Source organism: Fusarium coffeatum (genome assembly GCF_003316985.1).
Source record: "Fusarium coffeatum strain FIESC_28 chromosome Unknown BRIP53273_contig_39, whole genome shotgun sequence".
NCBI classification, from domain to species: Eukaryota; Fungi; Ascomycota; class Sordariomycetes; order Hypocreales; family Nectriaceae; genus Fusarium; species Fusarium coffeatum.
The window spans coordinates 92,089-107,197 of NW_022157836.1; the positions used below are offsets into that span (position 1 = coordinate 92,089).

At 47.9% G+C, this 15,109-nt stretch overlaps 5 protein-coding genes across 5 annotated transcripts; 3 read left to right on the forward strand and 2 right to left on the reverse strand.

Annotated features, from left to right (window-relative positions):
* Positions 1 to 1,350: 1,350 nt before the first annotated feature.
* Positions 1,351 to 3,058, reverse strand: FIESC28_01529 (uncharacterized protein; the record flags this gene model as incomplete). The annotated part of the gene is made up of 8 exons (XM_031155679.1): positions 1,351 to 1,559; positions 1,619 to 1,698; positions 1,746 to 1,842; positions 1,895 to 2,104; positions 2,160 to 2,267; positions 2,316 to 2,509; positions 2,568 to 2,722; positions 2,774 to 3,058. The coding sequence occupies 8 exons, from the start codon at positions 3,056 to 3,058 to the stop codon at positions 1,351 to 1,353; spliced, it is 1,338 nt and encodes a 445-aa protein (XP_031020157.1).
* Positions 3,059 to 4,115: 1,057 nt separating this feature from the next.
* On the forward strand, positions 4,116 to 5,844 carry FIESC28_01530 (uncharacterized protein; the record flags this gene model as incomplete). Its single annotated transcript, XM_031155680.1, has 3 exons — positions 4,116 to 4,383; positions 4,430 to 5,407; positions 5,456 to 5,844. 3 exons carry the CDS (start codon positions 4,116 to 4,118, stop codon positions 5,842 to 5,844), a joined length of 1,635 nt encoding a protein of 544 aa, XP_031020158.1.
* A 2,279-nt stretch (positions 5,845 to 8,123) lies between these two features.
* Positions 8,124 to 10,397, forward strand: FIESC28_01531 (uncharacterized protein; the record flags this gene model as incomplete). The annotated part of the gene is made up of 1 exon (XM_031155681.1): positions 8,124 to 10,397. The coding sequence occupies one exon, from the start codon at positions 8,124 to 8,126 to the stop codon at positions 10,395 to 10,397; it is 2,274 nt and encodes a 757-aa protein (XP_031020159.1).
* Positions 10,398 to 10,985: 588 nt separating this feature from the next.
* FIESC28_01532 (uncharacterized protein) lies at positions 10,986 to 13,270 on the forward strand (the record flags this gene model as incomplete). Its single annotated transcript, XM_031155682.1, has 5 exons — positions 10,986 to 11,057; positions 11,217 to 11,927; positions 11,981 to 12,294; positions 12,343 to 12,681; positions 12,727 to 13,270. 5 exons carry the CDS (start codon positions 10,986 to 10,988, stop codon positions 13,268 to 13,270), a joined length of 1,980 nt encoding a protein of 659 aa, XP_031020160.1.
* Positions 13,271 to 13,498: 228 nt separating this feature from the next.
* Positions 13,499 to 14,431, reverse strand: FIESC28_01533 (uncharacterized protein; the record flags this gene model as incomplete). Its single annotated transcript, XM_031155683.1, has 1 exon — positions 13,499 to 14,431. The coding sequence occupies one exon, from the start codon at positions 14,429 to 14,431 to the stop codon at positions 13,499 to 13,501; it is 933 nt and encodes a 310-aa protein (XP_031020161.1).
* Between the last annotated feature and the right edge of the window lie 678 nt (positions 14,432 to 15,109).

Consider the following 15,109-nt stretch of genomic DNA (forward strand, 5'->3'; position numbering starts at 1 on the left):
ACAATTCCACGGAACTCTCGCATGCCTCAATTAATCCCACGAGGGATAGACCTTTTGCTAAGTGAATCCTTCGTTATGCATCGGGCCCAATTAACGTGTAGTGCTGTTTCAGCCATGAAACGTTATAGAGTCAATTGCATCATCGTCTTGCTTTTTATTGAACGGTGAATACTTTAATGCCCGGAGTTAACAAGGGATGAAGCACTAAAAAAAGATCGTCACGGCGTTGTAGCGCACGTGGGTCAATCATGCAACTGTAAGGCTGTGTGAAGTCGGCGGTCTACACCTCTCGCTACCACGCAACACCTCGAAGAACTAACTACCTTCATGACATTGAGAGTCAAGAATAATTAAATACTTATTAAGTTATGAACGTGAAGCAGTGGAATTGGTCAATTGGAAATAGCACTACTCTTCAGCGATACTCCTTTCGCAGTCTAACTTGAGGTCCAGAGTAGTTTGTGTTCCTGAGCATCACCGAGAACAGTGACATACCAGCTCAATATTCTCCGAGCAAATATGCCTTACCAGATCCAACTTGACGTCAGAGACGAAAAAGAAATGTTCAAATCGGGCAAGTCGTGTCTTGTTTCGGCTCCACTCACCAGCGATGATCCCCAAGTCTGAATGCCGCTTATTTCTACAAGGGTTCCTCTCATTACATCCCAATCTAGTCCAAGCCACGACGGCAGTCACTGTGATAAGGTTAAGAGGTAAATGAGCTTAAGTCCTGATGTCACAGAAGGATTCTTGCGTTGCATTCGAAAGCTTGGTTATCACCCCTGATTGATCAGCACTCAGCTGCACAGCCTTGTGGAAACTTCGTTTGGGATCGGCATGAATTTGAAAACTTCGGGACCGAAAGGTTCTTTTGGTATCGCCCTGCATTATTGATGATCATTTCTCAGCCGCGGATCGTCCGGTCGGTGCATTGATCGGATTGTTCATCCTCAGAGTCGGTTGTAAGACGACATATGCCGACGACTATCCAGGTTCCCCTCAGACTAAACCATATGATCGGCATCGTGGTTCGATCTAGGCACCAGCTTTGACCCCGTCTCAGTACCAAATGGGGAAGGTGTACGATATTGACGACTCTAGCGTGTCTAGTAACTTTCACGGGAGGAAAGCCGGTGTCATGATGGTACAACTCACTCGGGTGGGTGTCAGAAGAATCATCCTAAGACTTAGACTACAGAAATAAAGTAGCCTAATTGCTAGCTTAATCTACCATAAGATAACTAAATTCTTTCATCTCTTATGCTCTCGGTAGCCAATCCTTCTGTCACCCTGACGTTACTGCGCTCATGTTACGAAGCAGCACAGCCATTCCAATCCTTCGCTCCATGATCAACTCAAAGAAGCCCCAGAAGCAGCAAGAGTTGCATAGAACAATTTTGTCCTGCCCATGATCACCATACGTCCCTTTCCTGCGAACTGAAAGTTCGCTGCATTCATACCAGTGTAAATCTTCCCGATGAGTTTCCCTGATGGGTTCCAGACATGGACACCATCACCACAGCCTGCATAAACATTACCCTTTGAGTCGCAGTGGATGCCTGTAGAACATTAATAATTAGTATTTCTATGATGAGTCGAAGACTGTAGTGAGACATACCATCGGGTAAGCGGGCGTGTACGTATGCGAACGTCTTACGATTGTCCCAGGAACCGTCCTTCTGAACATCAAAGCGGTAGCTAAATACAGTCAGACATTATCTGACACTATACAGATTGTTACTTACATCGATGCAGGATAGGTGGGATTAGTCCCAAACAGAGAGTTACTCAGACCCGTGTCTGTGATATATGCGTGCATCCCGTCGGGAGAGAACGTTATACCTGCTTCGTCAGTATCAATCGCGCTTAGACTGCTTATTCTAGACCAACTCACCATTCGGAGCAGCGAAGCCGTCTGCTACGATAGTCAAAGCCCCAGTCTCGGGATCAAGACGATAGACTTGATTACGCAGGCCCGGCTCAGGACGGAAGTGCTGCCAGTAGCCATACATCGTGTCAGTGAAATAGATATGGCCGTTACGTGGATTGACGGAGACGTCGTTAATGGAGTTAAACTGCCTCCCGAAGTAGTTGTTCACGAGGACTAGGATATTCACATCAGTGATTCCATCTCTGCATAATTGTCGACCGGGCTTTACCTGTTGCGTTGTAGGGCTTCTTGGGGTTCATCAAGTAAAGGGCGGAAGGTATGTTCTCTCCTTGACCCTCGCCCGCAAAGATAATCTGGCCTTTGTAGTTGGTTCCGCCTATCGTGTGGTCAGTAATTCAATATGTAACTGGGTGCGATTGTCTACCATTGGGGTTTATGACTTGTGGCTTTGAGTCCACGATCGTTATTTCAACCTCACTTTGTGTATGCGACCCATGTTTCATGCCTTCAGCGTCAGCCAGAGAGATCTTTTGGATAATAGAAGATTTATCTAGGCCGGTTCCTGCATCCGGAGAGCCAGCTGACTGGACAAAGAACACTTCTTCAGTGGGCGGGTACCTGCATTGCTCTCGTCAGTCTGGCTTGTGAGATAGCTATACTAGAGAAGTCCGCGAACCATACGACGGCCTCATGGAAGAGAGGGTCTTTCTCCGAAGTGGCAAGCAGTGTTACGCTTGGATTCTTCCCAATGATATCCAGGAATTCTGCATCATAGACATGGAAAGGTCGTTCGAGGAGGGACTCATGCGTGACACCCGGCCACAGAAACCTCTGTACCTACATCAGTATTTTTTTCGCGAGTTTCTGGTAGAGATGCTATACTGTTGTAGCATTGGCTTCATTCGGTGGCGCAACGCGTTCCAGGACGTTGAATCTTCTTTGGTCAATTATCTGGGCTTTGTCTGGTAGCCCTTTCAGATCGGTAACAGCAGTCTTGCTTTGTATTCCATCGAAGAGACCCAACTTCCAAGGAATCAGTGCTGCGATAGCAATAACCCCGACAGCCGCAGCAGTCGATATCGAGAGTGGCTGTCCACCCCTTGTTGGATTGCTCTTGACTTGACGCCCAGGAGTCTTTGATGTCGGCATACCCCGCTTCCGCGGCATTTCTGAGGCGTCGTTTGATCGGTATTTTAATGACTGAAAATTTCCTAGAGAATGCGACTTCCCGAGATACCAGAGTCTTTTCTCTCGATCGCTATGAGGGATGGTTGATGTGCAAGCTGCGTCTGTCTTGCAGCCTTGGTGTTGATTGGCATCGCCAAAGATTTAGAGGTCGTCCAAAAAGTGCGGGGGTTCGTTATCTCGGGACAAACCGAAGTAAAGCTCGGTTCGGGAATGCATTTCACCTGCAATCTCTTTACACGGGCACCGTATTATATTTCAATTTTCTTTGTTGTAATTAATGCTGTCAATAGTTTCGAGGACATATCTCAATTGCCATACTTGATCGAACTGGTGAAGGCTCATGGAATCCCAGACGCAGTTGGGCGCCTAGGTTTTCAGGGACCGGCTCACTGTAGGTTCACTGTAATGCGCTATAACTCAACTGCCTGGGCTGCTAGGCGGCGCGCATAAGCTCACAATCCACACCCTATCTAGCACATGACAGATGGATTAACCTGTGACCATCCTTTGTCCATTTACATCTCTTTTAACACGGTTCTCATGCTACTCGTCTTCTTCAACCTTGGGGAATGAAGCAAAAAGACAGGTCTCGGAGGGAGTCGAACCCTCGCTGGCGGAATCAGAATCCGCAGTCATAACCGTTAGACCACGAAACCAACGCTTCTAATTGATGTTTGGAACCGTTCGGAATTTCCACCGAAGAAATTTACAACAACGAAAACAAGCTAAGCTACTCTACATCATGGAAATCATTGATTTCAATGTCCGGATTTCAGAAAAATGATCTTTGGTGCTCGAAATGGGTCTTTCAACACCAGACGTCTGTCCCCTAGATATCCGTGCGGCACAGTAGTGGAGTATCTCAACCACCCTTTCTGTCTCACGTCAGCTTCAACTATCATGCCTCGGCCATATTCCTTTCTCTTATATACGAGGTCTTTTCTCGGATCTGTACGATAGACTCTGCTTCACATCTAAACTTCCCAGGCTTATATCCATTCGAAGCTTAACCGCGTTGACCAATCGCTCTACAACAATGTACGATCATATTATAGTAGGAGGTGGCCTTTCAGGCTGCGTTCTCGCTAGCCGCATGCGAGAATATGATCCAAACACCACAATCCTCCTCATAGAAGCTGGAGAGGACACTCGTGAGCGTCCTGGGATTCGAGACATGCAGGTCCTGAACTTGGGCGGCGAACTAGACTGGCAGTACGAGTCGGAGCCTGTTGCTGCTCTTGGTGGTCGACGAGTTACACTGAATGCTGGAAAGGGCCTTGGTGGCGGCTCATTGATCAACTCTGGTAAGTGCATATTTAATGAGTGAAGGCTGTATGCTAAGGATATCAGGTGGATGGACACGTGGTGCGTCAATAGAGTACGACGAATGGGCATCGCTCGTCGGCGATGACCGATACACTTACAAAGGTCAACTACCCTGGTTCAAGAAATCTGAGCATTGGTTTGACGATGCCAATCCTGATCAGCATGGTCACGATGGACCCATGCGTATTACTTGCGCGAAGGCTTCAAACCGCTTATTTCCCCTCGCTGAGCAGGCCGCTGCTAGTTGGGAAGAACTCGGTGTCTCTACGCTGCCAGATGGCGATCAGAATACTGGAAACAACCTCGGTCGAGGCTATATCTGTGAAGCCAGAGAACAAGGTAGACGCGAATGGGCGGCGAGTCAATACTCGCTTGAGGGAGTTGAGATCCGCTTTGAGACTTCTGTTCGCAAAGTTGTCGTGCAGGAATCTGATGGACAGGTCAAGGCGACAGGTGTTGAGTTGGCGGATGGCAGTGTCGTTGCTGGCAAGAACATCATCCTGTCTGCCGGAGCCTACCGTTCTCCTCAAATCCTCCAGCTCTCGGGTATCGGTCCAAGAGCTCATCTTCAAGAAGTTGGAATTGAGCCAGTGGTTGACCTGCCAGTGGGCGAGAACCTGGCCGACCACATGATCTTCTTCCAGCACTGGCGCCTTCGCGATCCCTCAGCCGGCTATACTCTTGGCTCATCGAATCCTCTCTTCCAACAACCCCAGTATGGACAAGGTACACCGGTCGATTGGGTCTTTAACACGAGCGTTGCAAGCGACGGCCTTGCTCAAGCTATCGAGAAGGACGAGGGTGAACGACCTGATAGCTCTAAGCATCCTCTGCTCGCCCAGGAGCGAACTTTTCTGGAAAACATCATTGCATTTGCCAAGATTCCATTCCCCGGCGTTCCGGTTGATGCAGAGCATATGACCACTGCTCTGGTAACGTTTCTGCCGACGTCTAGAGGCTCTGTGTCCTTGAAGTCGGCGAATCCTGACGATTATCCGGAAGGTGAGAAGCAATGTCCTACGAAAAGTATAAACAGCTAACTCTTGGCAGTCGACCTGAACTACCTCGCTACCGAGGTGGACAGGCACGTCTTTCGTGAAGGACTGCGTCAATTGACAAAGTTCATGCTGGGCACCAAGTTCAGTGAGCATGTCATTGGCGAATCAGTGCCTGAGGCTCTCCCCGCGGAACCACTGGCTCTGGATGATGATGACCGAAAGCTGGACCAGAGGATAGCGATGACTAGTGGTACATCGTGGCACCCGACGGGTACTTGCTCTATGGGTACAGTAGTAGATACAGAGTTTCGCGTCAAGGGGATTGAAGGCCTGAGGGTTGTCGACGCGTCGGTTATTCCTGTGCCGTTGAGTGCGCATATTCAAGCGCCTCTGTACGCGCTTTCGGAGCAGGCTGCTGCGATAATTATGGGTAAGGCTTGAGTTGAAAAGGAGGTAGAACGACAGTACGGCATTTAGATAGAGGATAAACGTTGGGTTGTCATGATTGTCTGATCTAGACCACATACAGTCACTTGACATTTATCTTTCTCATAGCCAGCTTTAACGCGTCAAGAGCATCGCACCATTGGAATGTTTATCAACAACTGTCCTGCGCTAGCCTAAGCGCGTCGCGTCATTTCTCAAGGGCGCGTCAACGCATCAACGTTGAGCCAATTACTGGAACCTATCTACGTCTTCTTCATACTCAAGCATCAAGCCCAAGACACAATGAAAACAGTGTTTAAATCAAAAATTACGCCCCCTATGGCCCCGAAGGACAATAGAGCATGGAAACGACTCCGCGATGTGCAATGCAGGCCTTCCATACTGAGGAGGCCAATTTGTGAGCTGGCCTCCTCGGAACAAGGTAAGTATGAAGAAGAAAGGAAAAGACAAACAGAAGAACGAGGGAAACGTGGACTTTTATAGCTGATAGAAGGTCAATGCTGTCGTTATCGATATCGTGTTTAAGACATGAAAATTGGAGCCTCATTTCCGCTGTGGATCAGACGTGTTGCTGTGACGCGTTTTCGTCGATGATCGGGGATGTTTGTTTGGTATACGATTTGGTAAGACCCGCCAAAGCCAAGCAGAGACTGTTGGCTGTTAGGTAGGCGAGTTGTGGTCAAAACAGTTATGCTAAAGAGTAAGGTGTAGGCCCTGCAAGGTTGAGACAAGAGAACCTATGACAAGCTCAAAGTACCTAATGGCAGGAAATTGATGCAATCTAAACCATACTCAAGAAGAAACTCCAATGCCATTGTAACTAATCCTCACACTTAACAAATACTTGTCCAATGTCCTTCGCAATGAATTGATGCTTCTTTTTCGCGGCCTTACCCTAGATGTCTCGGACATTTCGTTTTCACAGCGGGTTGCAAGGTGGTGGCAGGGGTAGAACAAGGGTCATAAACAGAGAGGCTGGGAGCGAGCAAACCGCGTACTCGGAGGCATTGCACGCTGAGGACAGCGATCTGTACAGAAAAAAATCCGGCAATCCAGTAAGCGCATAAATGTCATGCAGAGTATGGAATCCGGTTCCAGTCGTTTACATTGTCCTTCTACATAAACACACTATAACAATACGCTATCTGTTAATTACAAAACTGGTTGAAGGTGATCCCCCATTCGTCCATGGATAAGTAAGTGGCTAAGACGTTAGCTACCTCAACATGCACGAATGTGGGTATACCTGTTATCGCGTTAGGCATTTGGGCTCACAAGGCGGATTGGCCTTGGCGGTTGACATCAGCTGGCACCACGGTTGCTTCAATGACTCGGCTTACGTACCCAGCTACGTTAAAAGACCGGTTACCCTGGTGGTGGTTTAGAACTTTTCGGCTACTAAGCACCTATAGTATACAGCTGGTGAGGGGGCAGCGAGATTGAGTTGACAGATAGTTAAACTCTCTTACTGATCAATCTTTTTGTATTTTTATTGTATAGATCTTGAACCTTGATAGTGCTGGACCTTTGTGTTGGTGTATTTATTGATTCTTGCACCCGAGACAGCATTTACCACGGCTTGTTCTCTTTACTACCGACAGATACTGTCTTTGCTTGCAATTGGCACATCACGCGACAGTGACATGTCGTGAAAATATTTCTGTGAGAGTCATGGTGCTATCCCCGTCTTCGCGTAAATTACTCGCTTACCTGCCCTACTACCTTCCTAGTGTTTATTTGATGCAATTATGTTAGTTAAGCATGTTAGACCACACGTCGGAAGAACCACGTACGCTGACCAGTATTAAATCCGACGTTGCGTGACATGCAATTTGATCCTTACAATGACACCTCGGAAGCATGAAAATGAAGAAACAGCAAGCGCCTGAGTGGGGGAAGATCACTGCCGATTCTCTTTTTTCTGCAGGGCTGTGAGTCTTTTTTTCTTAGCGCTTACCACACGTTTGTGACATGAATCCTACGATACCTTGCTGATACCACGCTCTCGCTCGTGATGGCAGTTTATTAATCATCGAGTGACATTTACGAGTATAGAACCCCTGTTTAAGGCTGTGTTGCAGAAACTCTAGGCCGTCTCATTGGCGGTTCAAGTATGCCTGGCGATGTAAGCCTAGGGCCTGTCACTTTTTCAGCCCCCACGATGATAATGGTTGCATACGGGCGAAGCAGGTGGTTAGTTAACTGATAATAAATGTCCGTTATGTCCATTTCGTATCTGCTGTGCCAAATGATGTGAAATTGAAGCTGCTACTATGACTGAAGGAACTGGTTCGAGCACCCAGCCGCGGTATGAGCCCGTCCATTCAGACGAACATGCTTCGCTTGATCCCTTGCACCATGAAGGAACCCCACTATCCACATTTAAAGCGGACAATGGAAAGGACGATGTCGCGGTTTTTGCCCTGGAGAGGCAGAGTACGAAGATCAAACCAGCGGGTTGGCGTCTAAAGACAATCCTCAAGAAATGGCGCATGCAAATTGTCGCGGCGTCGGCACGCAAAAAGAATCGCCAAGTGCCCATCGTCAAAGATCGACTCACGGCGGTCCTGGCAGCACTGGTTCATCTGCCGGCGATCGCTGGTATCATCACACTGAGCTTCTACATATTCAAGAACTACTACATTGGTAAAGAGCTCGAAGGAAAACCTGGCTATGATGTTGAGAAGAAATTGGGCATTCAGCTCGCGGCGAAGTTGATGGAGATGTTCATCGTGCTATCTCTCAACGCTATCGTCTTCTCTATGATTCGGCATGAGTTTACCATTGGTCAGTCTGTGCCTTATGGTGCTCTGGTAGCAGGCCAACAGATTTCCGAGATTAGCTTCTTGTGGTCTGAGGAATTCTTTAGTATCCTGAAGGGGAAGTTCTCACAGACTTGGAAGAAAATTGGTTTCATTATCACAGTCTTTGTCTGCACCATCATGGCATTGGGAGCTTCTTCTCTCAGCGCTGTTGCGATGATGCCACAGGAAGGTGACTGGAGAGCCGGCGGAAGCTTCGTGTACTACAACGGTACCCGGGACGAGATGTTCCCGGCTGTACTGACAGAAGACCACACAATTGGTTCGGCATGCAACGTCACCGGAAACGAGCTGTGCCCCTCTTGGCAGTGGGATGTTATCAACAGCCAGCTGATATCGAAACTCAGACTGTCTGGTGAAGTTAACAATGGTCCGTTCGTCAGAAGACCACCAAACGAGATCATGCTAGCTGGCCATTCTTCGACACTGGTCAATCTGGTGGTTGATGTCAGAGAGAAGTGGGTCAACTTAAACAGTCCTAACCACACAGTTGCTCGAATGCCACATCTTGGACCGGCTGAGGCTTGTGTCACAACGTCGCTGCATTGGGAACAGGCGGCCGATGACTCGGCCAAGAGGAAGCAAACTAGGTTTAACAACGGCCAGAAGATCTCGCATAAACTTAGTGCGCCTATGCCTATTACCAACACCAGATGTGAGCTGACGTCTGTAAGCGACAACAAGACGAAGACAATACTATTTCCTGACTTGGTCACCTTTCCTCCCACGACGTTGGAAGTCGAAAGAGACTTCCTCAGTGATTGGCTGTCGGATGTTCTTCCTGACTTGAGGAAACCTGAAGTATTATGGTTTGACTCTGGGCCAGCTATCGCGAATACTTCTGTTGGTGTAGCCATAGCTGTGCCTTCTAGCAAGTCGAGTCAAGCAGCTGAAATCTACGGATGCATGATCGATGCAAGATGGATCACTACAGACTTGAGCGGCGATGCAGTCGCAATGACCAGCAAGGGATACCCTCCGTTCTCAGGTGCCATCGCAACAGCACTTGGGGGTTCATGGATCGGTAGCCCAGGCTATGGCCAGCGCGTTCATCTTGCACCCAGCTTTGCCAAGTATCTCAACCCGTTGGACGAGAGAGGTAATAGAACTGTCATTCACGAAATGCTTCTCAACAGCGGTGTGTGGACCACCGACGGCAAAGGATCAAATTCTACGGCGCATTTGGAGGCGATTCTTGGCGGACTGGCAGCCAATGGCTTGGCTCGTTCAAACCCTAATATTACCGCCATCACCACGCTGGCTGATCCAGATGGCGAGTGGTGGAAGAGCTTCATGCCACAGGATGGCAAAGTGTTTGGTCCAGGCGGAAGTCCCTATGCTGTGTCGAAAGAAGACACAGAGCGGTTCTTCAAGACTGAGATGGAGACGTGGGTGACTGGTTTTGCTTTTGCTGATAACAGTCTGACCATGAGAGGAGCCATGGCCGTATTCTACGTCTATGCACTTCTCGTCATAGCATACTCTGTATGGTCCATCTGGTCGGGCATCACATCATCTTCATGGGAATCTGTGCCCGATCTTCTCGCTCTTGCACTTGCAAATCCAAATTCAAGACCCGACAAAACAAATTTGGAAGGTAGAGGTGCGAGTGTCATGAGGGAGAACTTTTGCATCTCGGCAGATGGAAGCACTCTCAGACTCAGGGCGACCAATGGATTGGTGCATCCTGGAAACCGGGTTATGCCTAATAGAGCTTACGATTGACTGGTAACTCATGCAGGTCTGGGATCGGAAGAGAGAAGAGGAATTGTGAGATGTCATTTGCTTTCAACCATCGTACGATGATAATGCACTAGGATCAATTTGCTGTCTGGTGACCTGTTAACTACCTAGCTCTGAACATGGGAATGTGAAATATTGCATAAAACCTCAGCTACTGTAAAAACTCATAAGATTAGGTATGAACTGTGGAGTTAAGCTACTGGATATGTAGGTTCCTGTTGACTATTCTCGAAGGCTATAAGACGGATATACTGGAGGCTTCTGCTGCGTAACTGCTGTCCAATTATAGTTACAGAAAAGCCGGATAAGTATCCACATGTCACACCTAATTCCATGAGTTGATACGTTATAACGTCACAGTTACGTAGATGCTCCGTAACCTCTGATTGGATACAAGCATAAGCGGGGCCTTTTGCATATCGTGAGTCTCTCTTACAAACGTCTAGGCAACCGCGTTTGTCGATGGAATTTTCACCTACAGCGGCCCCGACGCTTATAGCTGGTGACAATTGCTAAGTGCCTCGTTGTTACACTCAAACAAATTCCTTGGAGCGAACGACACCGCAATCAATGACCGACAATCAACCGCCACCATCAACTGCAGGTCCTTCAAGATCAGCACGCCGTCTTCTACCGGCGAGCGTAAGACCTGGTTCGGTCTCGGGGCCAATAATCACTACACCGAGAATTAATCCTGTAATTGCGGCCTGTGAATCATGTCGGAAGCATAAAGTCAAGGTATGTTCCGACACGCGTTGAGTCGTTTTCATCTCGGAAAGGAAAACTGATTACTTGTGTTAGTGCTCTGGCGAAAGACCGAAATGCCGTCGCTGTGGTGAACGCAATCTTACGTGTAACTTTCTGGCTAAGCCTGGAGAAACTAGAATTCAAGCCTTTCATCGCAGTTCAGGCAACTGCAAAGAAAGCAAGCAATCCATCTTTGAAGAACTTGTTGGCCTGCTGAAAAATCTACCTGACCAAGATGCTCAAGATATTTTGAGAAAGATCAGGTCGGGATCGGATGTTGGCTCAGTTCTACAGCAGGCTAAATCTGGAGACGTTCTACTCCAAATGGCTGTTACACCCGAAACTCGATATCGATATGAATTTCCTTACAAAGCAAATATGCCAAGAGGATACTATATTGATAATCCTTATTTGAAGTCTATGCTATACGAAACAGCTTCCGTTTACTCCTACAAGGGAGGTCCGGAGTTGACAACACCAAGTGTTCCCGCCGAAGTCACTTCTGAAGAAGAGAAGAGTCTTTACTTAAAGCCCTTCCATGCAGCACGAGTTGTCGAACCACTTCTCACCGACGCGAAGATATCGAAGTGGACACCCGTCTGTAAGGATGATGAGCTGATGAGAGAGTTGATACGCGCACTATTGCGCTGCGAATACCAATTCACCGCAGCATTTCAAAAGGATCTTTTTCTCCAAGATCTATCAGCAGGACGAAAGAGCTTTTGCTCCCCCCTTCTCGTCAACGTGCTTCTTGCTTATGCTTGTGTAAGGAGAACATTATCAACACTTGAGGATCTAATCATTGACATGCTAATCAGGTCTGCTATCCGCAACTTTCTGGTCGCGTTGAGTACTGGAATCCCAACAATCTGACATACCGCTTTATGGCGGAGGCAAAGAGGTTATGGGAGCTGGAAGCGAAGGTGCCGCGCATCACGACTATCCAAGCGGGCATGCTGTTTGCTGTATACCATAACCTTTGCGGTCTAGATGAGATCGGAAATGCGTACTTAATACAAGCTGTGGCGCTGGGTCACCAACTTCGTATTTTTGACACGCCTGTGGTGGGTCAGAGTGAGAGACTGCAGAGGGGCAGAGAGTATACTGCATGGGCTCTGTACAATTGGGAAACGTGAGTGCCCTCACATGTGGACTTCTGATTGTATATTGACATTCACAGCCTATCTGCATTCTCGTTCATATTCCGTCCAATCATCAAAGAGCCTCCTATATGGAAATTACCAGATCCCTCAAAAGACTCATTGTGGTATGGCGAAATATGGGTAAACTACCCCTTGAACCGTGGCCTTTCGCCCCTACATCTGGGCGAAGTTATTCGGGCAAGGAGCCAATTCCGGATTATCATGAACGAATACTCCGATATAGCCTACACGGAAGGCTCTAAGGTAGATCTCTACCATGCTCATCATTTCCGCAGACGAATGGAGAATTGGTACAACAGTCTTCCAGAATCCCTGACACCGAAAAGAATTGTCCTACCGGGACAGCTACAAATACAGTGAGTTATCTAACACCGTAAGAGAAGCCAACTAACGGGATCCAGCATGATGTACCACCAGCTGCTTTTCACCATGTTCGAACCTCTACTCGACGTAGAGACAAACGAGGACCCATCACCAGGCCACATCGTAGCTATCGCGAAGAGAAACCTTCAAACTCTTGTTAGACTCTACTTTCTCCGGCACGGTTTCGAATCAATGGATCTTTTCATTGTCATACCACTCATGATCATCGGCTCCGACTCCCTAGGTGCCATCAACGACGACACTCCACCCTCAGAGCTAGAGGCTCTCCGAGCGGTACTTATCCTCGTAGCTCAAGGTCTATACAACCAACGTCGAAACCATTACCTAGCCCAGGCGCTATTTCGAGTTATTCGAGGAAGCATGCGTCCGCAAGAGATTGGACTGTTGAAGTCTTCCATGGCTTTGGAGGCTGGTGATATCGACCAAGAGCCGGAATTGGCTGTTGCTGTGCGAAGTCAATGGCCAGTCAGTGTGGTGAAGAGGAAAGAGGATCTCAAGTTCCGCGTGTTGACCAATCTTGTTGAGAGCTTTGGTTACATGAATGTGGAAGAGGAGACATAAAGTACCCAGAAATATGAATGGCAGACAAGGGTACACAGAAAATGGAAGTAGAACGTCACGTTGTTATTAGATACACGCCAACAGTTGTCGATATTTTGATAAACCCTCACCAGTATTAGGTTCGTAGTTGTGTTATTGTTTGTTGTGTTGATTCGGACTATATGACTTGAAAACTGACCTTCAAAAAACTCAAACAGACGATATTCTGACCTTACAGATGATACAAGATCAGCCAAGTGCAGCCTGAATAACATCCTCCAACTTCTCTTCCTCAAGTCCAAGCTCATATAGCTTCTTCAACTCATTATTATCAACCTTGCCTCTCAAATCCCCTCTATTACCCTCCTGGAAATGCGTCAGCATGAACTTGCTCAATGGAGCCATGGCATCTCCTTGTTCAATTTTGGCATTGCAATTCTTCAGCACCTCCTCTATACCTTGATTCTCAATACTCCAATCCTTCTCTGTCGTCCCCGTCGCTCTCTGCGCAGCCTCAAAGAACTCCCGCTGTGTGAAGTGGAATGCAGGTGTGTAAATGGCATTGTTCTTGTACTTGGATAGATTTTCCTCCGGGAGAGTGAGAACTGCTGCTACTGCTTGGCCAGTATGCTTGGTATCAGTGCTGCTGACTGTGCCGACGCTGCCAGTCAACAGGGTTGCTTTGCGGTTTCTGAAGTCGACACTCCAGAGCCCTGAGTTTACATGCATGTCCAGAAACGGGCCGACGGTTACCGAAACCCAGCTGCTTACGCCAAGCTCCTCGATCAAGTCGCGGATCCGCTTCTTGTTCTGCAAAAGCTCATTCTGCTCAATGAGTCGTTGGGCGAATGGGTCGGGGCCATATTCAGCGGGCAGGATGTATGGGATGCCGACCTTGGCAGCCGCGCGGACAGCTGGTTCTTGCACGCTGATAATGTGTGGAAATGGTGGCATTAGGACGACTACATCCTGTCCTTTGAAGGCGTCCGCCAGGAAAGATTCGTCTCGTAGGTCACCTGTCTTGACAATGACTTCAGAGGGGAATGAGCTGGTAGCTTCAACACGCTGGATGGCGGTGACGGTGTGAACTTGTTGGGCAATAAGGGTTTTGATAGTAGGGTTTCCGACTTGACCACTTCCGCCGATGATGGCTATCTTGCGTCCTTGTTTCTGAGGAGCCATGGTGCGTGAACTTGAGTTGGTGCTTGGTACAGTACTCAGTAGAAATCGTCGACAAGAAGTGAAAGGCGGGGGGTTTGTGGTTGTCTTTTATATCCCTTTTCGTTTCCTGCTTACTAGGGACTTTATGCTTGGCGGGTCAGAAATGGGCCTTGAGCCTCGGAAACTTATGCATGTTATTGGGCTATGTGGGAAATAAGCCCATGTATGTAAGCAGTTGTGAGAGAGGCTAACGTTATTGATGGAGTTTTTGCAAGTTAGGAATCAACTTGCGAGGCAACTTTGATAAGGACGATGGAAGTTATTAGTGGAAGTCTTTGGGGGTGGGCTCGTGGTCAAGGTCCCTCCCGATGCGTCATTGATGTTACTCTGTTTAGGGATTTTGAACTCACGAGGCTTGCTCAATCTCATGAGTTGCTACGGCAGATCAGTCACTTGGGGTCTGGTTTCCATTATTAAGCTACAAAACTTCTAGAACCGGGACTTATTCTCGAAATGCAACATAAATTGTCCAACCAACTGGACATGCATGGAAGAATAGATAATTTCATGGATGTCAAAGGTTGATACTGAATGTTAGCGTAGAGTCGGAACTGGGTCTCATTCGCTAACATTGACTAACAGAATGGAACCCCCCGCATTGACTGCAACCACTTACGGTGGTGATTACGTATCACCGCC